The sequence below is a fragment of the Centruroides vittatus genome, unplaced genomic scaffold (genome assembly GCF_030686945.1).
Source record: "Centruroides vittatus isolate TY-2023 unplaced genomic scaffold, ASM3068694v2 contig_235, whole genome shotgun sequence".
Classification (NCBI taxonomy): domain Eukaryota; kingdom Metazoa; phylum Arthropoda; class Arachnida; order Scorpiones; family Buthidae; genus Centruroides; species Centruroides vittatus.
Window position 1 is genome coordinate 509,580 of NW_027121470.1, and position 27,950 is coordinate 537,529.

General features: G+C 31.2%; 1 protein-coding gene across 1 annotated transcript in view; it reads right to left on the reverse strand.

Moving 5' to 3' along the window:
- The window catches only part of LOC136971189 (ATP-binding cassette sub-family C member 4-like), a 45,188-nt gene extending 18,682 nt beyond the window's left edge, over positions 1-26,506 (reverse strand). The window contains exons 1-11 of the mRNA XM_067265662.1: positions 26,397-26,506; positions 9,151-9,261; positions 8,878-8,983; positions 8,576-8,794; positions 6,555-6,644; positions 6,276-6,439; positions 5,362-5,487; positions 5,037-5,286; positions 3,592-3,705; positions 1,949-2,035; positions 841-1,032 (exon numbers count right to left, since the gene is read on the reverse strand). Coding sequence (XP_067121763.1) covers positions 841-1,032; positions 1,949-2,035; positions 3,592-3,705; positions 5,037-5,286; positions 5,362-5,487; positions 6,276-6,439; positions 6,555-6,644; positions 8,576-8,794; positions 8,878-8,983; positions 9,151-9,261; positions 26,397-26,461 — 1,524 coding nt within the window. The 5' untranslated portion in view covers positions 26,462-26,506. The remainder of the gene's footprint in view (positions 1-840; positions 1,033-1,948; positions 2,036-3,591; positions 3,706-5,036; positions 5,287-5,361; positions 5,488-6,275; positions 6,440-6,554; positions 6,645-8,575; positions 8,795-8,877; positions 8,984-9,150; positions 9,262-26,396) is intronic.
- Between the last annotated feature and the right edge of the window lie 1,444 nt (positions 26,507-27,950).

Sequence of the window (27,950 nt, forward strand, 5' to 3'; positions counted from 1 at the left end):
TATCTATTGACTAAGGTGTTGGTATTTTGGTCGTATCCGTAAGTGGCTGCTATGTTTCTGATCCTGGTAAACTGTTTTATGATATCCCTTAAATCTGTGCAGTGCTTATAAGCCCTTGTAACAAGAGCTTTTAAAGCCCCCATATATATCTGGAAAAATTGTTCAAGAAGCAAGTAAGGTGTGATATTGGTTTAAAATATACCTTTGTGCGTATCTCCCCATTCGGTAGGATGATGTTCAGATCTAAGAAGTGTGCTTCTTTATTACTGAGTTGGTCTAGGACTATTTTGAATTTATAGGGGTTGCTGTTAATTACGTTTAAACGTATGAACTGGACTTAATTGCATATTAACAACGTGTAAATAAAAATTCCATTTTTTCTGTTTAAAACGCTCCTACTGAAGAAAACCAATCAGCTAAATGCGGTTTACCACACTTCAAATTACTGTAGATAATACTGCAAACTTGTTCACAGAATGTATTATAAGCACCAACATTTTGCGATTGCCTGAAGTTCTCAATTCCTTCCAAACTGCATAATATGAGAATACAGACACTTTGCATCAACGAATTTATCGGATACCATTGTATCGACCATTCCTCACTACAGTGTCCTCACGAGTTTTGTTAGGGTATCAATTTAAACTTTATCTTCAGATTCTATAGGTTTCTCGTAAGAAGTTTTCAAAGTTTTCTTAAACTCTTTCAAACCATGTGATACATTTTGTAACTAGGACAGACTTGTTGTTTTAATCTTAGTTACAATCAAATTACTTTTCATCTTAAAACGACGTAAGAAATTTAAAGTCTCTCTGGTATTTGAATAGAGTGTTTTCTTACCTTTTCAAGAGTCGTTATGTGCAAGACTTTTCTGTATTTCTCTTCTTGATATTCTTCACCAAACAAGATATTTTCTCTGATAGTCTCGTTGAATATCCAAGCTTCTTGAGATGCATAAGAGATCTTTCCTTTTACTGATACTTTACCAGATGTAACAGGAATCTCTCCCAAGATGGACATTAATAAAGATGTCTAACGAAAATAATACATCGCTCGATTAGTAGAATAATATTTGAATTTAAATTATATGTGCAGAATAGTTTTAAACTGTATTACATGTGTTCATGAATATGTTCTCGATTTGAGTGGTAAAATAATTTGGCATGTATGTGTACAGATGAAAGAAATAACTACATAATTATTATGCCTTTGTGTCCTTTCTATCGTAATTTAAAATTTATTTTGTGTACTAGTACTTTTATATATTAACAGGACTTATTATACTGGAAAATATGATTTTTTATTTAGTTCACCTGTGAACTAAATAAAAAACATTATTTTTGATCTGTAAGACTAAATATCTGCATCCATATTTTCCAGTATAATAAGTCCTGTTAATATATAAAAAGTATAGTATACAAAATAAATTTTAAATAACTATAGCTTGGCATAGAACAGTAAATTGGAAATTCTAAACAATCTTAATTTAAAGACTGTTCAAAATAATTTACATCATGTAATGAATTTAAAATGTAAAACAGAACGAGCAGTTATTTTACTGCTGGTTCTGTTTTACATTTTAAATTCACCGTACCGCACTGCAATTTGTAATCGTATTTTTAATTTATTTTATTTAAAATATATGCTCTCCACCTCAAATTACTAGTGGATTGCCCCTGATTATCATACTTTTCCGTTAACAATTGAGTCGTGTTGGTCATCTATCTACGTAATAACTCCTTTTGGGGGAAAATATTTCAATTGGAATTATGTGAGTTCCCTTTGTATCGGTCGTTTTTATATAGTTAATCTGGGCCTCCTCTCCTTATTATTTTCAAACATTGTCTTGGCTTTCATCTATCTAACTCTGTTCTCGAGAGTGAGAAAGGACAGTCACACAAACAGACATTGGGAATTTAAATTGCAACCCAAAAAACAGGGTATTTACCTTTCCTGATCCAACCGGACCTATAACAGTTAATATTTCTCCAGGTTGTACGTTTAAAAATATTCCACTCAATGTTGGTTCTGTTTCCTATTAAAAGGAAAAAAAACTTACTAAAACATAAAAATTAAGTTTCAATTAATTATATTTAAAAATATAATAAATTAAGAATTAATTTATAAAAATATTAATATCATATTCTTTAAAGAAATGTCGATAAATGACTATAGAATTTAAAATTATCATGTCTTGTGTTTTTAATATTAATTAATGTTACGAGTCATAAAACTGAATGTGGAATAGAAATTCGTTAATTCGGTACTAGGTATTCTGAAAAATCTGTTAATCTAACAATCTTTAAGTAGTATTTTGATTATACGAAATTGTTTGAAAATAATCCATCATTTTAATGTGCTGTGAATGGAACTTATTTGAACACATAAAGTAGTAAAGATTTTAGATTTAAAAAAATAGAATAAGCATCTCAAAAATAATTATTACACGCCATGAATTTCTCGCAATGACGAAATGCGAGAAATTCATTGGAATGTGAAAAATGATTTTTCTAAAGTGTTTCAAGCAATCATAAAGCAGTATATTCACGTATTTAGAAAATCGGAGGCGTACAATATGCTATATACAAAATGTACAGCAACATATTGCAAATAATTTACCGAAATTTGCGAAAATACAGCTGATTTTGTTAATTATATTCGTGAGAGGAACATATTTTATTTATCTGTAACGCTATAACAAATTGTAGTATGACACATTAGAGCATGGATTCAAAATGAACACCGTGTAATGTGGTACACGCAGGGAATGGAATACTTATCTACATAGATTGCAGCTTATCAGTTTTAAAAAATGTATGAAAGAACTACTTTAGAAGACGCGGTGACCTCACTCTAAACAGAATTATTGATGAAGTCGTCAGATTTTTATTTTCCCGGCTGTTATATATAACAGAGCAAAAATGTGGCAATCGGCCAAAAAATGAACACCGAAAATTTTTACAGTTTTCGACTCAGGACAGCTTGAAACGTCAAGAAATGCAAAAAGTGGGAGTTTTCTGTATACACCGATGTTAGTTTGTGTGGGGTACACGATTTTGTTCACTTACTTTCAAGCTTAATAACGCCTGTGCCTTTTGTAGAAAATTTCTGAAATTCTGCAGGAAGATTTGTTTATTAGGGAATTGATGCAGTTAAATATTGGGGGTTAAAGGTTAAGGGTTAAAGGTTAAGGGGTGGGGAGATAAAGGGGGTCATGTGTATCTCCAGTAAGCTCAGAGTTAATGACGATTTTATTTGTTATTAGCATTTTTTTTTTTTGTTTATAAAACCCATCCCTACTCACGAAATTAAGCTTTTGCCAATTAATAATAGTTAAAAATACGATAACATAATCGAAAAATGGACTATAAGTTTACGGTTTAGTTTTCTATGAGCAATCACCAATAAGTTTGTCATGCTGGTGAATCTGACCATCTTGCATACTCCCAGTAATCCGGTTCTCTCAAATATATTACCCCTCTGTGGAAGAATTTGTCGAATGATCGAGAGTGTATTTTATATAAATTGCAACGGGTATAAATGGCCTTAAATAAACTCATATTAATTAAATTTATTGTATTTTTGTCTTACTTTTTTCCATGCAACGTTGACATTCTCCATCCGTATTCCGTTTTCAGTTGACTTTATGTTTTCTGCTGCAATTTTGACTGATATATTATCTTTTTCTTGAAGAAGAAGAAAGTTCTAATAAAAATGAAAAACGCCAAGTTTTTTAATGATATTTATGCAAAAGATACTTTCATAACTAGAGTGAGAAAAGAGTTAGACATGCAACACATGGCTTTTATGCAGCTAAAGTGATTTTTGACAGTTCGAAAGTAAAAACATCGTGCAAAGTACAGGTCGAATTTCTATGCAATTTAGCGTTCGAATTCTGGAACGATCGAGTTGAATATTATACCAGTACACCTATGTATATGAAGAATAGATTTAACATGAACATCACAAAAATTCAAACACGTACGAGTAGTTATGTTGAGCAAAATAAGGCAATCGAACACATTTATAAAAATTTTAATTAAATAGGTAATAGAGCAATATTGATCTCAAAAAAATACAGAAAAATACATTACATGGTGAAATCACCTATAAAAAAAGCTTAATTACATCCCCATTGTTTTGGAAATAGTTAAAAAGTTATTAAAACCATACAATATTACCATTGCTCCATTATATAATAATAATAATATTAAAAAAATTATTATAAAAACTGATGTTATGCAACAAAATAACGTTATATATAGAATTTCCTGCAGGTGCCAATCAAAATATCAATATATAGGTTAAACTGAAAGGGCACTAAAAATTAGAATGAGGAAAAATTTACTCGCAATAAAATATAATTATTCCAATTAAGCACTTGCCATACATTGTAATGAGGAAGGCTAAAATTCTCAAGAAGATAAAAAATATTATTAAAAGAAAATTACATGAAAACTTGAAAATTATTAAAATAACAAAAAATAAAATGAATTTAAGCGAAGGTATAACTATTAGTGTGATCTGATAACCATTACTTCATAATAGGTAGAGCCTATTTCAACCCCCCTCTTTTCATTCGTTTATAATACACTGTGTTGTAGTATTGTTTTATAATGATTTTATGGGCTTTTAATATTAACATTTCTGGAAAAAAATTTAAACTCGTGTTTTTAATTCAGTGTATTTAAATTTGTTTTAAATCTTACCAAATTGTACTTTTATCCATACACAGGTATTAGCAATTCATATGTTAAAAAAAAATTATTTTGTAAATAATTTATGTAATCCGTGTGTGTGATGTAACTTAATATTGTACTATCATTTATTTGAATAAGATCTATATAAAAAAAATAATAATAAAGGATTGAAGAGGAGTCAGCATGTATGCCGTAATGCATATCCTCCAAATACAGCAATAAAGAACTTAAATCACAAAAGTTCCTTTTGTGATTTAAGTTACTAAATAGCCAAAACTTAGGATTAATAAATGCGCAGAAATAGTAACGTAAACAATCAATTAAACTATTACTTACCTGAAGTCTCTTCAATGAAACCAAAATTTCTGCAGCGAGATTAATTGATATAGAAAAGAAAACAATGGTGCTATACAAGATGTAAAAAGAGAAAGCCATGGTGACGAATACAATTTGGGAACTTAATTGTCCCCCAGTTAAATAAAATGCAAGAAATGTCAGGGAAGTAAATAATTTTGATATAGGATATGACAATATTAATGATATCCCCCTTGCATATAAAAACATTCGAACTTTTTTCATTTCTTTCCTGCAAATATGAACAATTAATTAACACGAATTTCAAACAGAGATTAATGTAATAATAATGTTTAGTTCAACATACGCTCTGACTTTCTCAATTAATGAAGCATATTGCAATTCCCAGGTAAACATTTTAATTAATCTCATGTCAGCAATCATCTCGTTCAACAAGTTCAACCTTTTATCTCCCAATTTAACTGCTTGTAATCTATTATTAAACAATTATGTTCTGTCATAAATATATAAGATAAAATTCTATAAATTTAACTAACATTTAAAGCCAATCTTAAAGAAAGGCTGGAATTATTCATTATATATTTATCTTCAATATAAAATTTCTATTTAGTACATTAAACCATGTAATAATTATGTGGCCACTAAATCATTATTGCCTGATTCAATGAAAAATACATGACACAGAATTAAGCACATGGTCAAACTCTAATGAGTCCCAATAGTATTTAAAGTAGTGCTAGCGCCACAGTTGAAAAATAAAAATAATTTTTTTGTTTAACTGTGTAGATAAGCACCACTTACAATAAGAGAGAGCCGATAGACTTTGGATCCCAGTGGCGCGTTATAGCTTCATGGGACTCAGACAAATTTGAATGGAGGGCCTTACGTATCGGGTTGACTTCATGCATTTTTCTTCGAAGAAATTTTTGGGCGAAAAATAAAAATATATATATATTTTATTTTTCGCCCAAAATATATACATATATATATATATATATATATATATATATATATAATTGATTTGAGGATTTCTGTTAATGGCAGGCCCAGGAAAATTGGATTTTTTGCCCATAGGGTATCGCTCCACTGTTGGACTCCTTAGAGTTTTCGGCCACAGCACTAATCAATCATCGATTTTGAATATTCATTCTGTATATCATTTTGTTAATCTTAACTTTTTTGTCATCTCAATATTAAATAATACATTATTCATTTAATTGTTTATAAATATACCACTATTGCGTAATTTAAAATAATTACCTCAATTTTGAATATAGTTTACTCAATGCAATTTGTATAGGAATGAAAAGAAATACAACCAAGAATCCTACTAATATAGTCCATCCATAATACTGCCACAACACGAGTATTGTCACAACAATTAGGAAAGGATTTGTAAATAGATATGAAAAGCAGTAAATATTCTGTAAAGAAATGAAAAGGTTATATATATATATATATAACATTTTGTTTTACCTTTGGACTAAGTATTAATACAGTAAATACAATAATACTTTGTAAAAGTTATCTTCTACTTACATTATTAAATTTGCAGACATCATTTGCCAGAAGGTTTACCATTTGTCCTACATTCGATTTTTCTAGAGACGAAGGACTTAACCTAATTGCCTGCATATCAAAATTTTATATTACTGATAAAATATGTAATTTTTTTCATTTCTTTATAATCGTTTGTATAATCTTCAATAAGCGAAAAGTCGATTTGTCAAATTTAGATAACCCACTAAAACAGAATAAAAAGAAAAATCTGTTGTAAATGGTTACTTTCACCATACTTTTATTCACAGAAGACAATAGATTCAGATCGTAAAATACAATTGCTTTATTTATATATTTATTACTTTTCCGTTTGTTATATTTAACAGAAGGAAAGTATGGCGATTGATTGAAAAATGGCTTCCATGATTTTTACACTTTTGTACTCAAGGGAACTTGAGTACAAAAAACGTTGAAACGTTGAGAAAAGCAGAAAGAATCGGATTTTTTCCTGTAAATATGGATACTAGTGTGTGTGGAGGGGCACAGTTTTGTTTACGCTAATTGAAGCTTAATAACTCCTGTGCTTTTTGTCGAAAATTTCTAAAATCTTGCAGGGAGGTTTTTTTATTAGGTAGACTGATGCTGTTCAATTTCGGTGTTTAAAGATCTGCCTCTCGGTGAGAAGATAAAGAGGGTCGTGTGTATCTCTAGAAGGGTCAGACTTAATGACGATTTTACTTGTTATTAACCTTTGTAATGTTTAAAAAACCTATCCTACTTCAAATCAAGCTTTTTACCATTTCATAACAGTTAAAAATATAAAAAGTTTTTAAAATAAAACATTATAACGAATAGTGCCGGAAAAAGTAAGCAACTTGTTGCTGAATTGTTTTTATTTGCATCTTGAAGTACGTCATGCCAAAGATATGAAATTATTACTCTTTGTATAACAAACAAAACAGTCAATCAAATATAATAAATTATAAATAAATAAGAAATAATAAGAAACAGAAACATATTACAAATATGTGAAAAAAAAATTACAAACGTAAAGTTATATATAGCTTAATTTGTTGTGATAGTCTCCTAAAAAATAATTCTTAAAATACTAATTTTTATAAAAAAGAAAAAACTTCATTTTCAGATTAAAAGTTAGTTTTACTACAGCTGTAAAGGTTAATAATTAGTAAAAGTATTGTTAACTAATATGTACTATAGTACTGTTCTCCACATATAAAAGTATTTAGTTCTACCTTCCATATATTATAATTGACTCCTCTTAGTTTCAAAAGTTTTGATTGATCCAGTCCTCAGGTATAATGCAAAATAAAAATAAATGCTGAAATATATCAACACATATACGTACAGAATTTTGTACAGTTATTATTATATTTTGGTTTTCGGTTCTTGGAGCGTAAGAACGTAGAAGAATGCAAAAGAGAAAAAAAGCGAGGTAGAAAATTTAATCAGTTACTATGGTCTTCCCATGTTATATTCTATAACAGCCTAAAAACTGAAAGTGAAAATACTAAAATGCAATCAAATACACAAGGCAAAGCATTAGAATATTTACTGATCAGAAGAGTTTTACAAAATATTTTGTATCTCCTAAATGATATTATGAGTTTGATATCAGATTTTCTCAAATTTTTTTGATCGTAATTTTTTTTGTATAGAATATTCACGATTTTGCAAAGAATATTCACCATTAAATATTTTTCAAACTCATTTTATCATGTAAAAAATGCAATTAGTAAGCTGTAGAGGATAACACGAGGATAACATTCAGAGGCTTTCTGAAACGCAGAATTAAAGTGCACATTCATTCAGAAATTATATGTTGACATGCATGTAACATCAAATTAATAAGACGCAATGCGTTGAAACAAGCAATTTTAATAAATGTTGAAATATAGTCTGACTACTAATATGTTTACATGCTAGAACAATTTCATTTACAACACATTTTTCATTTATTAGTGTAATGTTTCTCAGCAGATTTCAGTGCATTACCACATAAAATTTATATAAAATACTACATTTACATATTTAACACTCACCTTTCTATATACAAGAGAGCAAAAAGCTATCTTTAACTTCATTCCATACACTTCTGTCATGAACGTATTAGTATTATATGTAAACACATAAATTGCAGTCAGGCCGAAAAATCCTGTAACAGTTAAATAAATGTTGTATTCATTCCATTCCAACCTGTTGTCAAAATAATACGTTGTTAATCCCAATAAGTACGCTTGGCCTGCAACTACTACTGTTTCCTGCAAAAAATTATATATGTAAATCAGTATCATTAATTGCTTTAATACGTGCTTTACATATTTGAAATCAGTTGTTAGAGTACTTGAATTAGTGCAAGTAGAAGTATTATTAAGTATTTCCATCCAACAAATCGCAATAAAGCTTTTAAAATGCTCGAATGTCTTTTCTGTAGTTCCTTGTTCCACTCTCTGAAAAAAATTGTAATAATAGTTAACAATTGAAAATACTTATAAAATGGTATGGAACTTTATGTGTGTCCTTACATTGTTATTCACATTAATGTTATCTATGAGCCTCAAAGTCTGTTATGCATAAATTAGAAAAAACATAAAATTAACTAAATTAAGTTACTTACTTCTGAAGTAAATCCCCAAGGTATTCAGAAGTGTGATATTTTGATGTTCTGTACACATCTTCTTCTTTTAGAAATTTCTTTCTTCCTTTCTTTATTATTGGAAAAACCCAACTGGAAAGTAAGTTACAAGTATGTATTTATTAATAATATTGTGAAGTCCATCATCCTCTCTTTCTAAAAAACTTTTGTTATTATTGTATCTATCTATCTATCTATATATTATATATTTATGAATTGTCATTTATACTGCATTATCTGCATAATTTTAGTTTTAATTACTTTATTTTAATCCTTTTTCTAATAATGTATTTACTTTAATTAATCAGATTTTTTTTTGTATTCTAAACTCTGTTTATTTTATAACTTTTTTTACTCTGTCTGATTGTATAAAAAAAGAACTATTAGCTAGCTAGCCAATTGGCTAAAAATATTATAAAACATATTATATGAATTAATATACACCAAAATCTTCAATCATAGTCACGAAAATTCAACTCCGCATCAGTTAACCTCGGACACGAAAGAATATGCTAATAAGCACGACAGTTGAAGTGCCGTGAAGCAAGAATCGGATAGGATACGAACGAATAATTCAGACAGTTCAGTATTGATTAGTGCATTGTGAATTGTGGTTCCTGCAACCTTTTAAGTTACCATGTACGGAAAGAATACAGATTTTATTCGAAGTTTAAAGTTAGAAGTTTTAAAGTTAAAAAGTTTTTAAAACCAACGTTCTTAACATTAGTTGTAAAGTGCCATTGCCTGAAACATTGGTTGTAAAGTGTCATCGTCTTAATATTTAGTTGACTGAAGAGGGGCATATTAGGTCCGAAACGAGCTACATACGCACGTAATGCTTGTCTCAACTAAATAACAGGGAGAAGAAAAGCCAAGTGATCGTTGAAAGCACTATATTGTGTTCGTAGTCAACAAGAATCAAGCGCGACACGGTTTCAAGTCATTAATATCAATTGTTTATCTATCAAGTAAAGGTGTGAAGGAATTTCGCCTATTTTTCCAATTTTAAAGACCCCCCTTTCCAAACTTTCTGTAATATCGAATTAAGATAATTTAGTGAAACAAATTAAAACGAAAATTTTATCAATTAAGCTTAGTTCACACTGAGCGAATAGCGAAAGCGAATGAGAAAAGCAAAAAACGAGTTTTATTCGTTTAGCGAAATTTACCCTACAACCAAAAGCGAAAAGCTATTGCGAACTTTAAGGAACCAATCATTTGCAAGCGAGAGAAAACGTCACCTCGAAAACAAAATGGCCGCTTCCGGTATTCCGTCGTTAACCACGTTTGTTTATTTATCGGAAAAGAAAGATATGTCAAAAAGAAAACGATGTTGGGTGAGAGAAATATTAAAAATCCGTAATTACAACATTTACTCTATTGCGTGAGAAAGTTTCTGCAGCCATCTTGAAAACAACAATAACCACGTGACAACCAGCGGGAACACGATTAGTGGCTAAATTTTTTCGCAAGCGAAAAAGCTCGACGGTTCTGAACTTCAAAGGATTCGCTAAATGGTAAAATTCGCCAGAAACGACGTCATGTCTGACGTGTTATTCGCTTTCGCCAGCGAATCGCGCTCAGTGTGAACTAAGCTTTAATCGTTATAAATCTCACAACATGAGAAAGAAAAGATGAGGGAATGCACGTCGTTTCCCCCTTTTTCGACAGTGTTATATGACAGATGGTATGCTATCCATGTCACATGGACACACATCATTCTTCATTGACAAGAGAGAACGACCACTAGATGACCAAACATGCATTTTACTAATTACCTCACCTTACTCCGGAAGTAAAGCATGATTGGTCAAAAAACATAAAAACAAAAAGAAGTGAGGAAATCAACACAGAGTAAGACAGAATTGGGAGAGTAAGAAAGAATTGAAAGAGTGAAACTGAATTGAGAGAGTGAAAAAGAATTGGAAGTGTGAGAGAGGATTGAGACTGACTGGACAGGAGATTGACCAAAAAAGAGACAACCAACCTACTGAAGAAATCAGTGAAGGACCAAGTGAAGGACCAAGTAAAGGAACAAGAAGACGAAAAGAGAGGAGAAGACAACTCTTTTCCTGGTATGTTGTCAGTCGCGCAGTTTGGATATCCCACGTTAGGTTCCCCCCGTTTTATAGATAGGAATAGGCCAATTTCCTAAATCAGATTTTATAACGTTGTTCAGTACGTTGTTTCTTTTTTGATAATAAACTTCTTTTCCATTTGTATTTGACTCTGCATTCATCTTCCTGAGAGGCTCATTCCTGGACTTCGGAGTGACTCTTACCATCGCGCCTTAACTATTTGTTTTTGTCTAAATCGGAGGTGTGTTCGACAAAACACATCTGTTGGAGGGATCCTACCCTGAACTTGCGTAATCAAATTTTTGACGACCCCTGATCCCCACAACTTTCTTCAACGGATAGTTTCGAAATTGCATTATTAGAGTGACATCAGAGAATACTGAGTAATATTCATTATGACAATTTCTGTGTTATATGACAGTTACTAGATAACTTAAAATAACATAGTAAAGATATGAAATGCATGCAAACTTCTACCATTTCTCACGCATCAAACTGTGTTGTGAAGCCAAATTGCATAGTGAAATTGAAGCAAAACTTTTGCCATGTCTTTGCAAGCGATCCTCAATCACGAAACAACGTAATGACATAAAAAGAACAAGTTCTGTCCACGGGAAGTGTGTTGAAATGATGAAAACTTCAGTTGTCAGGAAAAGAGTACCGCGACAATTAGGGAGATCTTACAACAATGCACACGTAAGTCCATTCCTCAGGAAGGTGCAGATGTTGCAGAATGTTGCAAAATATATATCAGGAAGTTGAATAATGTTGAAATATTTCTCCGATTGAAGAGAAACACGAGAAATTTTATGAAAAACCACAGATTTCGATATTTACAACATAATTTAGTGACTCTCTTCAAATTGTGTACATTACTTTTATTATAATTCTTACCTAACTTAATTTGTAGCCTTTTAAAATTTCTCGGTATCAATTCGAACAACGTGTATTATGACATAACATTAAATTCATAATATTTATTTTTCGAATGATTTGTATATTGTAGAACCTCTATCTACTATAAAACTTCATTTTCTTATCTATTTTTTTCGCTTACTGTAAGGTTTTTCCCAGACAACTTTATATTTACATTAGATGGCTGAAACGAAGATAAAGTAACAAAATTTGATATGTATGCACTCTTCGAAGAATTTTAGATAACCAGATAAATGTTTTCTACTGATAAATTACTAAACAAGCGTGTTTTGTGCAATCGAATTTAGCCTATTTCATCATAGGTGAACATGATTGCAATAAAATGTAAAGTTTATTAAAGATTTGTAGCTAACGAAGTCGACATTTAAGGAGTTATATTGTGAATCAATTGCATAAATATACACACACAAAAATAGTTGCAAAGATAGCATTATTATGTTATATAGTACAATTGATTTTGAGAGGCAAGTTTTCATGTATTGGAACACCATACTGAGTGTTCTCTTTTTACTTTTTCGGCTGTTATACATAACAGAAGGAAAGTATAGCGATTGGTCAAAACAGAACCCCCAAAAATTTTTACGTTTTGACTCAGGACACCTTGAAACGGCGAGGAATGCGAAGCATTCGAGATTTTCTTTTCTGTATGTATGAAGGTTAGTGGGTTTGTGGAGAGACAATTTTGTTCTTCCTTTTTGAAACTTAAAAATTCCTGCGCTTTCTGGCAGAATAGATAAGGATATCGGAAGACGAGTAAATGCTTGTATGAAAGTAGATGTGTGCACAGGTCGATCAGGTTGTAAAAATGTGTTCTCGGATAAAACAAGTATAGCTGTGTACAATGTGGTTTCTCCGACCTCGTTGTATGGTTGTGTCGTGGGTATGAGGAATAGAGCATAAGAGCGAAGTAATTGCCACTGACATAGAATATCAGTAAGAAGGATGTGTTGGTGCAGTGGGGTGTGAAAGAGAACACAAATGAAAAATATGAAGCGAATGTGGCAAGATGAAGTGTATAAGAAGTTGTATGTTACCACATACAACTTCTTATGTGAAGGAAAGCAAAGGGTGTGGAAGACAAGGAAAAGATCGCTGACCAAGTAGAATACTTTCTAAAAGAGAAATAGATTCTGAGAGTATGGAGGCGCCGAGAAACTGCGAAAGGAATCATAAATGTGGAAGAAGCAAAAGATGTACGTAGGAATAGAGAAAAGAGGCCCAAGATTGTCTTGTATGGATATTATTCACGATTTCAGTAAATCCCGGGGTGTAAGATTGAGTGACTGTTCCCGGTGTGCTAGGCTCTACATATTATATATGATGTTATTCGGAAAGCTGAAGCTTGTATGGTGTCTTGGACAGAAAATTTAGTTATTTTTTGCCACTCGTTTAGGCAATGTCGTGAGAGTACAGTAAGCAAGCAAATCGTTCTTAGTGGTAATGTTATGTTGTATATATTAATATTTGTATGATAATGCTATTTTCGTTATTTATAAAGTCGTTTGTTAAAATTTATATACGAGGGTAAACCCAAAAGTAAGGTCTCCTAATTTTTTAAATACAAAGAAACGTTTATACAAAAATAAAGTTCATATTTTAAAGCTTGAACATTTATCTATTTTTCTACATAATCGCCATTTCGGTCGATGCATTTTTGTATGCCTATGTCATACCAACTCGCCGCCATGTCGTGTTAAACCGATTGAAATTCATTGCCAATCGACGGAAGTGAGTGGCGAGTCGTGCATAGATGTCAAAAACATTTTCAAGTGGTGTAGGGAGTTTACAGCTGATCGTACTGAAATTCACCAGGAAGAAAGAAGCGGGAGACCGTCAATTTCCGACGAGACAGTCGCGAAGGTTGAGAAAACCATGCGTGAAGATTGGCGAATCACTCTGGATGATCTCTGCATTTTGGTTCTTTGGCTATCCCCAAGCACAATTCATAGGATTTTAACGGAAAAGTTGCAATATCGGAAGATGTGCGAAAGATGGGACCCGCGACGTGGCGGCGAGCAGGTATGACAATGGCATACAAAAACTTCTACAGCGCCTACAAAATTGCATCGATCGAAATGGTGATTATGTAGAAAAATAGAGAAATGTTCAAGCTTTAAAATGATATGAACTTTATTTTTGTATAAACGTTTCTTTGTATTAAAAAAAAAAACAGGAGACCTTACTTTTGGGGTTACCCTCTTAATAAAATCCGAAGTGACAAATTACCTAAATTAGAAAGTATTTTTTGATTAAGTGAACGTCTCTTCAATCCGAAAAATTTTTCGGTAGACTATCTCATAGCCAATTCAGGTTATAAAACTCCTTTATTGTTTTTTTACAGATGCATTTCGAGCTAGGTCAACTTTCTAGCTCCTCTTCAGTGCTGCAAAATATATAAATAAAAAAGATAAAGATTACAAAACCTTCTCTTACATAACTAGTTTTTATGATAAGTATTCTAAACTTTTAAACAAGAATAATGTAGATTTGGCCCGATTTTTGCCCAATAAAATCTTACATAAAATTCATAAACTAGGAAAATACAAAACCAACGTTGATAAATTGAAAAAAAACTGGAATAGTTTATAAAATTAATTGTAAATGTCAAAATCCAAGAGAATACATAGGAAAAACAGTAAAGGCTTTAGAATTACGCATTAAAGAGCATGAAGCCGCATAAGATTAAAACATAATACAGAGAAACCTCGCTTAACGAGCACCTCACACAACGAGTATTTCGCATAACGAGCAAAACAAATTGTAAAACCTTGCCTCGTTTAACGAGCGATATTTCGCACAACAAGTGATGAGGAGAGGGAAGTCCCGAATTGTGCGCATGCGACATGCTCCATCAGTCTGTGTTTAGTACTCGTTCTGCTAGCATCTTAGTGTCGCTTGTGATCACATATTTTTCCAAACTTGTGTTCACACACATTACTTATAAACATCAACAACCATAGCCCGTTAAATAATAAACACGCCAAACGATATACCAAATTCTTGGGTCATTAAATTTAATGACCGATTCCAAATTAAATTTTAGAAATGTCTGAATTAAAAATTAACTATTTATAATTATTAAATTTAATACGAGATGAAAACATAACTGCCTACATCTAGTCTAATTAATTAATTTCTAATATTTAAGTATAGTAGTTACATAACCCAAGAATTTGGCATATCGTTTGGAGTGTTTATCGAACATATTAGCTGTGATTTTTTTTCTTTTTTGTTTCTGTAAATCGAATTCTCACTCCAGGATGGTTCATTCCGCGCTAAAAGTAAAGATGATGATGATGATGATGATGATTGACGTTCCTTAACAGTGTACAATTTTTTATGTATAAACGTTATACATAAAACATTTGAGTATTTTTTCGTCGTGGAACGTATTATCGTATTTTACATTAATTTCTATGGGGACAATTGTTTCGCTTAACGAGTGTTTCGCATTACGAGTAAGACTCTGGAACGAATTAAGCTAGTTAAGCGAGGTTCAACTGTAATTCCCATTGGTTTAACCACATGAAAAATAGCAACTACCAAATAGATAGTGTAGGATTTTAATATTATTTCTATGAGAAAAATATTTATAAACGAAAATTCCAAGAACACATAGAGATAATAAAATATAATGGTGATAATTTAATAAATGTCTCAAATGGTATGCCAATCGACCAGTAATGGTACAACATGTTAGAGGGTGCAAAGATAAGTTAAAAAATTATATCGTAAGAATTATGCATTGCCACGAATGAAAAGTTATTTTGTATGAGAAGAATGTTCAAAGATTATACAACGAATACTGATATTTTAAAATAATATGCTTTTAATTAGAAAAAAACCTGTATGTATATTTATATTTCTTGACAAAACCTTTTTAAAATGTTTTTTAAATAATAATATAAAATGTTATTAAGAATTATAATTTATAATTACTTGTGTAGCATGGTGAACATTCTTTCGATGTAACACGATATACGCCCTTAAAGTAATTTTTAAGATTATGAAAATATTGTAAATGGGACTACAAGTGCCGTATAGGTGTGGAAAATAAGCCATTGAAATCTTTGGAGATTCTTAGAGTATTATGAAATGTGTTTTTATTGTTTTGTAAGCATTATCTACTCGCGTTGTTTTTTGTCAATTTAATAATTGAAATATATTTTGCAACACTGAAGTGGAGCTAGAAAGTTAACCTAGCTCAAAATGCATCGGAAAAAACAGTAGAGGAGTTTTATAACCTGAATTGGCTGTGAAATAGTCTACCGAATAATTTTTCGGATTGAAGAGACGTTCACTTGATAAAACAGCTACTGACCCGTTCATACCTCTAGATGGCGGGAATTTTGGTTTTTGTCGAGAGTTGGCAGCACCAAGAAATGGAGTTGTTAAGTTCCAAAAGCGCGGGAACATAGCGGAATGCTCTTATAACCGAATTAATGTAAATAGTTGATTTTTGTTTTGTGTGAATAAAATCTAAAGACAGATTTAGTAGACTTTCATTGCTTGGAGATACGACAGGGAACCTGGTGTACGAACAAGACGGGTCAGGTGAGGATTACGAAAATTAATTAATCTTTACACGAGACTAGGATGGGCCTGACGCGACAGCTACCATTAGAAAATTCAAAGAAAATATTTTATTTGAAATATTTGATTAAAGTTCTGATAATGTATTGAAATAACAGATTGATAAACTAAACATTTGAAATAAACAGGATGTTTTCGATACAGAAGTTATTTTGAAACGTAAATGATTAATATATTGTTGACTAACTTTTATCAATATAAAGATTGCACAATTGACGTGTGCACAAAGTTTGAGTGAGTTTAATTCCCGGTTTTGTAAATGTTATTTTATTATATATTATAAAATATAAAACCATCGTTTATATAAATCAGAAATTAATAAACTAATTTAAGCGAACATTATTATGTGTTTTAACACCATCGTTTAAAAATCGTACAAACAGGCATGTAGTGACCATTAAAATTGCAGATATTCCTAACATAAAATTGAAATGTATTGATATGTTTAAATAAATTTATATACATAAAAACAATTACAGAAAAATAAACAAGAGAGAAATCTAGCTGAATGGAATGGATCGTTTTTCTCTTTCTGATCCATTCTGTTAAAACATGGCACTTAAAATTGTGAGAGATAAAAGACTTGAGAGAAAAAAAAATACTTTTTCGGCTGAAAATTTAATTAAAAATTTGCTATAATTTTCCCATGATTGTTAAAATTGTAAAGGATCTGATTTTATCCCTCTGTGGAGTCACTTCCCTTTCAAGATGATACATCGAATTTGTCACCAGGAACTTGGCGACAAGAAATTGTTATTGGACATAGGCGCTGCAACATTACCAAAAAAGGGCAAGGGGAAAAAGGAGGAGGACCCTCAATAAAAGGCAATGACTGATTACGACAACAGTTGGTCCACGAGAGAAGTTCGTCCGTCTGACGAGGAGTTCGTCCGCCGAAAAAGGGAACAGTTCGTTCCTCGGAGAATCCGCCGCCATCGAAAGTTTGTTCTAGTCAGAGTTTCCTCAACGATCGGATACCTTAGTGACCTCCCTCCATCTTTAGTGATCCTCAATGAACACCTTGAATATGTGCACACCTCCATCCAAAGGTGAACTCTATTAATCCTTCGATTCGACTCAGATCCCATACCAAGTACCTATGAACCTTATATGTGAACGCTCTCTCTCCAATTCGCGAACACTATAGTTAATATCGCAAACGTAACCCTTACTATGAGATAACTTTTTTGTAGAACTAGCTTAATAAACGAAATTTGTTTTTTTTAGAATTGTGTTTGGTGCACTTCCTCAATCTGTGCCATCTCTCGAATCGGATCCAAACGCCTGCAACGCGACCACTCGCGCGGAGAAAATACGAAATTAGCGACCACTTAGGTTTCTGTGTCTACCTAGAAGACACAGTGGTGTCAGTCCTGACGAATTAGTCATTGCAGTCTTCGCCGACGCAATATAATCTACCCTTCGGTCCCGTGGTGACGAAGCATAGAGGGTGCTTCGCGCATTGTCACAAAATGTTTTGTGTCTACCTCTATAGAATTAGTAATCAGATGTGAGAAAATAGCAAACAGGAAATTAGTTGAATGTATGTTTAAAATGGAAATGTTTAGTTTGAAATTTGTATTCATAAATTCTTGATGAAACATCAAAGATGAATACAAATTTCAAATATATGTTTCATCAAGATGTAATAAGCTGTTTAATTATCATATAAAGTAATAAACAACTTCGTTTTAATACAAAAAAAACTTTAAATGTGTTTTTAAAAGTTAAATTATTTTAAATATTCGCAAAGTAATTAGTTGTTTGGAGATAAATTACGGTTATTATTTTATAGAAAAAAGGACAATCGAAATATTTTACGATTGTCCTTTTTTCGAAAAATTGTCCTTAATCGAAATTAAATAATATAGAATTATTCAGAATTATAATTAATTATTATGCAAATATGATTTAATACTCATTTCTCGTAGAATTATAATGACCAATTGAATAACAATAATCCAAATGTCGATTTATTTAAAATGGAACCCTCGTCAAAAATAATATACGTGTGTTTTTAATTGTTTATTACAGACAAGGACGGTTGTAATTATCAATATTATTTAAAGTAACAGATAATATAAAGTACGCTAGATTAACTAATTCATGATATAAGAGATCAAACTCTAGCTTTTAAAGTGTTGTTTATATAAAATCAGTCAGTGTTTATATTTTCCTTCTATCAGAGTAGAAGTGTTTTTTGTTAAATTAAAAACATTATGTAACATTAAATACTTTAAAAAAATTTTATGCAGTTGTCTATGCTTTGTATCAACAATTAGTTCGTGGAAAAAATCCAGCAACGAGTTGCTTAAGTTTCCCGGAAGCATTTGGTGGCAGGAGAATTATTATAATTCATTTAAGGTTTTTTTTTTATTTTTAACTATTATAAAATGGCAAAAAGCTTAATTTTGAGGCTATGGTTTGGTTTTATAAAAAATTGTAAATGCTAGTAGCGAGTAAAATCTTCATTAAGTCTGACCCTACTAGAAATACACAGGATCCGCTTTATCTTCCCACCCCTTGACATTTAACTATAAAAATTTAATAGCATCAATTCCCCTAATCAACGAACATCCCTGCATAATTTCAGAAATTTTTGACAAGAAGCGCAGGAGTTATTGGATGAACAAAATCGTGCTCTTCCTCAAACACACGCTAACAGTCATTCACACAGAAAAATTTATATTACTTAAATTAGTAAAAAATTATAATCTCTGACAACATAAAAAATATATTTCTTTAGTAAAGGATTATTATTATTATCAGGTAAAGATTTTATTTATTTTTCAAATGTGAATAACAATGTGTCTTGTGCTAGTGTTTGCTTTATGGTATATAAGTTGAGTTTAATACTGTATTATTTTATATTTTCATAGCCAGGTCTGCTCATGATCACAGAAACTTAAAATTTCACATGCTAATTTTGATTTTAAATTAATCAAAATTATCGCCAGTCAGTAGTTTAAATCAAGTGTATATTATTCCATCAGTAAGTAAACCCCGGCATTAACTAAATAAAATATCTTTATGTAATATCTTAAATGATAAATATTTAATATTTTTTTCTATGTTCTATTGTAAATTTGCTTTCCAACACTGTAATTTAATCAGCAAAAACACAAATATTAGTATACAATGTGTTTTTATGAAAATAAAATCGTATTATTTGTAAATTTTAAAATGTTAAATATATAAATAAATATTCGTTAATTTCTAAAAAATTAAAATTACTTCGTTAAGAGAGAGATATTAGTTAACAATATAAAATAGCATTTAAATATATATTTATATAATTTTAATAAAATAAAGAAAATGTATCCAACTTCTATAACATATAATAAATGCACCACACGTGTGTAATCAGTCATCTGTGTAAAGCATTTTCTAATTATAAAAATTAAATATCTGTTCTGGTAAATTGTTTTTACATTTTTTACATAAAATCTTATTTTTACGGTCCAAAAAAGAATGACATGTGAATTAATGTGTTTTTTTTGGAAGTATTTTCTGGAAATTTTCAACGGATTCAGCCGTTTACTCTGTGCAAAGGTAAATAAATATACATTTATTTTCGCCTGAATTTATAATAAACTGATGGCGTTGTACCTTGCTGAAAGTAATAAATGTTCCCATTATGAAAGATTTCAGCACACTAGAGTCAATCATATTATAAAAAGTCATCAATGTCCATCTTCTAGTCATTCTCTTCATCATTTAACAACTGTCAATTCCTGCTTTACCTATAACATATTATTATTTCAGATTTCTGCACTTTGAACGTTTTTCTTATTTTCATGAATTGTAGTAATTAGGGCTCCTATTTTTTCTTTTTGTTACAATAACAGGCACTTGTTTTTAATTGTACACATCTTTTCTAATTCTATAAACACATGAATATAGTTGATGGCTCGAGGTTTATTAAATTTAATTACTTGGTAACTCTTCTTTAATGTGGCAAATGTTCTCACAAGCATCAGTACGTTTGATAGAAAAATTCACCCACTGAATAGATAATAAAGAAAAAATCCACAAAAGAGTGACTTAACTTTCCCGGCCACATTTGGTGGCACCATTTGTTAAGAATATAAAAATGTTTTAATAAAATATCATAACTATTATAAAATGGCAAAAACTTAATTTTGGGAGTAGAGATGTGTTTTATAAAACATTACAAATGTTAATAACGAGTAAAATCGTCATTAAGTCTGATCCTACTGGTGATACAGATGACCCTTTTTGTCGTCCCACCCCTCGACCTTTAACCACCAAAATTTTATAACATCAATTCATCCGATAAACAAACCTCCCTGTAGAGTTTTAGACACGTTCGGCAAAGAGCACATGAGTTATTAAGGTTCAAACAGGGCAAACAAAATCACCCCCCGGGCCCACACACAAACATCCATACATACTGAAAATATGAATTGTCCAAATTGAGTAATGCCCAAACTTTTGCGCATTACTCAATGTTTCAATGTTTCGAGTCTAAAATAGAAAAACCTTGAGGGGTCATTTTATGATCGATCGCCATACTCTCTCTCTATTATATATAACAGTCGGGAAAGTAAAAATGTTCTTACCAAAAAGTCGGTTATCATTCAAGCACGGTGTACTTTGAATAATAAATTACAATAAAAATAAAAAAGTTGCGAAATAAATATGACATACGGTAATTTAAAATTAATAAGTGGTGTGTATTATCATGAAAAATAGTGTTTGTCATATTATCATTCAAAATTTTTTCGAAAGATTACTTTCGAATTTTTGTAAATATATATATATATATATAAATATGAATAAATACACTTTAAAATAATATAATAGAAGTCCTATTAAATTTACTATTAAAATTTGATCTAAAATTAAACCTTTTCAATTCTAGTTAGAGGAAAAATTTGAGAAACTTTTAATGTTCTATAATTCTCTTGATTGGCCTCATTTCAATGAGGTCAATAAACGTCAATGAAAATCATCTGTCATCATATGCAGGTCAAAAAAGCATATAAAAAACCGCTCAATGACAGAATGTGGTTGATGACCTAATTAATTTTAAATTATCTTTATATTTTTTAGGCTTGTATAAAGCCTAAAAAGTATAAAGTTTTAAAGAAAATAATGTTTAAACATGTAATCATCCTTTAAAATATATTATTTAAAGGCAAGCTCCTTTTACTTACGCGGCTGTTATATATAACAGAGGGAATGTATGGCGATGAAGAAGATTTTATATTTGTGAAATCGGGGACCTTGTAATGTCGTGAAATGCAAAATAATTCGAGGTTTTTTCTGTATGTATGGATGTTAGTGTGCATGTGTGTGGCATGATTTGGTTTACCATTACTGAAGCGTAATAAGGCAAAAAGCATCATCGTATGCTTTTTGTCGAAAATTTCTGAAATTTTGCAAGGAGATTTGTTTCATAATTAATGGATTAATGCTATTAAATTTTGGTCATTAATTGTCGAGGGGTGGGCAGATAAAAAAGTCGTGTCATATCTCCAATAACAATTTTATTCGCTATTAGCATTTACAATGTGTTTATAAAACGTATCCGTACTTTCGAAGTTAAGTTTTTGCCATATTTTAATAATTAAAAATATAAAAACTTTTTAATAATAAAATATCATAACAGATTGCGCCGAAAACGCTCTTTTAAATCTTTTCAGAAAACTGAAGTAAATCGTTTCTGGATTTTTCCACTATGCAAATTATACTTTTCCCATTTTGGAATTTCTGTCTTAGCGTGGTGTAGCGGTTTGTGTACTTGAATGACACTAAGCGTTTAAGTGGTGATAGCCATAGCTACTGGCAGGTTTCCCTCTGCCAGAAACGTTGCAGGTGATAAGATACAGCTAAAAGATAGTCGTGCGTAAGTGGGAGCAAAGAGCATAAAGATAAGAATGTTCTGATGTGAAGTGAGACCGTGTTGGAGAGCTTGGAGAGCATTTCAGTGAGCTTTTCACAGGTTGTATAAGCATGAAGTTAATATGCCTGAGAATGAAGAGGGTCGTGCATGTAAGCAGATCAATGTATAACGGATGAGAAAAGGTTTTCACAAGTTAAAAATAGAAAAAGCTATACGTGGCAACAGGTACTGAAAGGTTCAAATATCGTGGCGATGTGTTGTTAACATGGTCCCCTTTTGCTTGTGCTGGGATAAAGGTTACGTGCAATTAAGAGAGTGACATGGTCCTCAGGATAGGCTCTCGACAAAGGACTAACATTCCCTTTATGTTATTTCTGTAAAGGGCCCTGTATGCCTTCCCTTCTGTTAAAAGATGCAAACGTGAGGTAATTTTTAGTGTGAAGAGTGTATGGAATTTTCAGTATCTGTCTGAGGTGAAAGAGTAACAACTGTGAAACGTGAGGTATGAAAAGAAGGTATTGCGTGCTTCTGAAATGAAAGATATGGGCAAGTGCTTGAATGATTAGAAGGGCTTTTTACACGTATCGTGCTGTGTACCTATGAGAGTATTTGAAGAATAGTGAGCTTCTTCAATAATTTTTTTCTGAAAAATTATGATAAATCTTATGAATGCATTAACGATGGAATCGTCTGGTCGACAGTAAAACTAGACTGTATGATTGAACCTGCCTCAACTGGAGATTACTGTGTTCTCCAGTTGAGGCTGATATAATTAAAGGAAAGGGAATTCTAGAGGATTTTGCTTGATGACTTGAACGAACGCAAAGTGAATGAAAGGAATGCGTTTATAGGTGATACAAATGGGCATGTAGGTGCGTGTGATGGATACTCGTGGTCCTATTTCGGCAGGTATTGTTCTGATGGAGTGAATGTCAGTAGTAAGTGTCTTATTGAATTATTTTCTGCAAGAGATTTGTTCATATCCAATATGTTTTTTGAGCACAAGCCAATCCATATGTATACATGGGAGACCAGAAAACTAAAGTAAAAACTTTTGATTGAATTTGTGATATAAGATGAGACATTGAAATGGATTCTGAACGATACGAAAGTGATGAGAAAATTTGAAATAGGATCTAAACATTAACAGGCTCATTCAGAGTTGCAATTTCTGACTGACTGGAATATAACACCATCCATTCAGCAATTCAGCAATTGTCAGTAAAACACAAAAGTAGCAAAAGGAAAATATTAGAACGTGTGAAAACTGAATACTCTGGAGTGAAAATTACAGTGAGTCTGTTAAGGTAAATCATCTGAACATGGATGTTAGACTTATGCCTGAGAATCTTGGGATACATCGAAGATTGTGGTACAAGAGAAAAGTGTGGTACTGTGAAGATAGTCAAACAAGTGAGATGCACTGTGTGGTAGAATGAAAACGTTACTGATGCTGTAAGAGAAAGAAAAAAGCGTAGTTGAGATGTTTGAATGGAGGGAGTAAATATAAGTACAAAGAGCAAAACCATGAATGTAAGGAAATTGTGATAAGGATGACCAAAAAAATCTGCATTTAATTACAACCAATAGTTGTATCTTATACCTGCGGGTATTATGCTCTTTGCTCCCACTTACGCACGACTATCTTTCAGCTGTATCTTATACCCGCAGGTATAAGATACAGCTGAAAGATAGTCGTGCGTAAGTGGGAGCAAAGAGCATAAAGATAAGAATGTTCTGATGTAAAGTGAGACCGTATTGGAAACTTGGAGAGCATTTTAGTGAGCTTTTTACCGGTTGTATAAGGATGAAGTTAATATGCCTGAGAATGAAGAGGGTCGTGCATGTAAGCAGATCAATGTATAACGGATGAGAAAAGGTTTTCACAAGTTAAAAATAAAAAAAGCTATACGTGGCAACAGGTACTGAAAGGTTCAAATATCGTGGCGATGTGTTGTTAACATGGTCCCCTTTTGCTTGTGCTGGGATAAAGGTTAGGTGCCAGATAATTGGAAAGTAGCTATTATCGATACACAGTATAAAATGAAAAGATGATAAGGCAGAATGTAACTTTTATAGAGACGGCTAAGCATACGAGGAAAGATATTTGCACAAGTTCTAATGAAGAAGGTGATGAGAATTACTAGAAAGTCTATCTGGAATGCTCAATATGGGATTGTAGAGGGAAAGGTCTTTATGGATCGAATCGTTGGACTGCAAACATTGCTGAGAAGTACTTGAGTGTGAATAAGAGAGTTCTTCCTGCGTATATGGATTTGGAGAAAGCATATGATCAAATGGAAAGAGAGTTCTTGTGTTTTCTTCATGCGTATGGTGTGAATAGAGAGCTGCTTCAAGCGATAAAAGTAATGTATGAGAAAAGAAAAGCGTGTATCAGGGTGTCTGTTAGAATGGGCATGCATTAGCACTATGTGATATCTCTCGGGTTCTTCAATGTGTACTTGAACAATTGTTCGATGAGTTAAAAACAAAACATATTATTTTGAATGGAAAAGGTAATTTCGTTACTTGGTGAAACCTTTGAACGAATGGCAGAATAAACAAGGAAATTGGAAGACGAGTAAATACTTGAATGAAGGAGATGCTTGCACACGACGATTGGGTTGTGGGAACGTGTTCTTCAATAAGACAAGTATAGCTGTGTACAACAATGTGGTTGTTACTCTGACCCTCTGTACGGTTGAGTCGTGGATACGGGGAATAGAGCATAAGAGCGAAGTGATTGCCGCTGAGATAGGATATCCGCTGTGTGTATGTACTGTGATAAGGAGAGTTAAGATCAATAAGAAAAATGTGTTGGTGTAGTGGGGTGTGAAAAAGAATAGAAATGAAAAAATGGAAAGAATGAGGCAAGATGAGGTGTATAAGAAGTTGTAGGTCATAAGTGTGGAGGAAAGCAAAGGGTGTGGAAGACAAGGAAAAGAAAAGGAAACATAAATGTGGAAAAAGCGAAAGATGTATGTAGGAATAGACAAAAGAGGCCCAATATTGTATTGTATGGATATTATTCATGATTTCAGTAAATCCTGGGGTGAAAAATTAAGTGACTGTTCCCGGTGTGCTAGGCTCTGCATATATGATGTTATCTGGAAAGCTGAAGCTTGTATGGTGTCTTGGACAGAAAATTTAGTTTTTTTTTTCGCCACTCCTTTAGGCAATGTTGGGAGAGTACAGTAAGTAAGCAAATCGTTTTTAGTGGTAATGTTATGTTGTATATATTACTACTTGTATGATAATGCTATTTTCGTTATTTATAAAGTCGTACGAAAAAAATTTATATAATAAAATTTCAATTGACAAAAAAAGACTTAAATTAGAAATTATTTTATTTGATACATTAAATACATATTTCAAATATGTAACTAAAGTTTTGATAATTTATTTAAATAAAAGTTAGATTTAAAAAAAATTCGAGTAAACAGTATGTTCGAAAAAAATTAATTTGAAGCTTAATTCTTAGTCAACTGTATATTAATTATTTATAAATAAAAATTTCACTATCACGTATTGCCCAAAAGTTTTTTGTACTTAATTAAAATGTAAAGAAGATGCCAAACGATTGTCTATATATCTACAAATTACAAACTAATAAACCAATTTAACCAAACATCATTATGTATTTTCGCATTACTATTTAAAAAATGTACAAACAGGCATGAAATGACCTGTAAATTTGCAGTTATTTCTATCGTAAAATTAAAATGTTAATGAATTTAGATAATATTACATACCAGAAAAATAGACGAGAGATTAATCCAGCTGAATCAAATGGGTTGTATTTCTTTTTCTGATCCATTCTACGATAAAACGCGCTATCTGAAATATTCTGTGCCTGGATCTACAGAATTACTTATCAAATCTGAGAACAGGTCAAATACAAAATAATTTTATGTGCTTATTAAATATGTAAAAGATTTTTTTTTTGATAAATTTTGATGTCTCATCAAGACGTAATAGACGTTTAATTAATGACATAAAATGATATGTCAGCTTTGTTTATTGTATAATAAAACTTTAAATTTAAATTTTTAAAAACTTAAAGTATCTTATGTTTGCAAAGAATCTAGTTTTCCGGAGAATAATAAATAAATTACAACTAATATTTCATACATAAAAGGAAAATCGAAATATTTTCATTTGAAATTAAATTTTTATTTAATTTCAAAGGAAAATATTTCGTAAAGTAATTTATAATAATATTAATCCAAATGTCGATTTATTTAAAATGGAAAGTATTTCATTTACTACACCCAGGTGTTTTAGGACGTTTATTACAGATAAATGTGGTTGTAATAATTATTTGCCATAACAGATAATCAGTTTATTTAACATACTTTATATTATCTGATTGTAATTAAGAGATCAAACTCTAGTTTTGGAAGTGTTGTTTATATAAAATCAGTCACTGTTTTTTTTTTTTCCTTCTATCAGAGCAAGAGTGGTTTTTTTGCTAATTTAGATTATTATAATTAGGTAAAATTAAGTACTTTTAGAAAATTCTATGTAGACTTTCTTCATGTCAGCAATTAGTTCCTAAAAATCAGTAGTATTGCCAAAGTTGGCCAGAACAGAAATTATATTATTTATCTCTTAAGGACCAATTTTTATTATCGATGATTAATATTGATTTAAAAATAAAATCAAATACGATATTTAAAAAACTCAAAACGCAAAAATTACCGCGTAAATCACATCTTCCCGAAATGCGTTTTTATAGAAAAACTATTACAAAAATATAAAATAATTTAAAATAAAATGGTTTTAGTTATAAAATATAGCTTCAGGAATATTAAATTTGTATTTTTTTTTTCCATCTAACACTAACTGCACGAGTCAACACAAAAGGGACGAGACTCGTGCGGTTAGTGTTAGATTACAGTGTTTGCCACAGTGTTCCCAACTTTTCGTAAATAAATGTCGCTACATTTTAAAATAAAAATCGCTGATTTCGCCACAGATATTTTGAAAAGTCGCTATTTTGTCGCTACTTAAAAAAAGCAAATTTTCAAATCGTCGAAAGGCTTTATTACAAAACAAAATTTATTGATACAATACAAGAAAAATCGTACATATAATAGTTGTGTTAAAAAACAATTAACAAAAATAATTGAATTGTTAACAACACGAACGATATATAATTATAATACATATAAAACAAAAATGGAAAAACGAAAAAAATAATAGGTTTTAAAACAGACTTCAATCAGAGTCACTTTCCTCTTCTGACTACTGTATGTCAGTGTCAGTTTCTTTTATTTTAAATGAACACATAGTTTAGTTGAGTT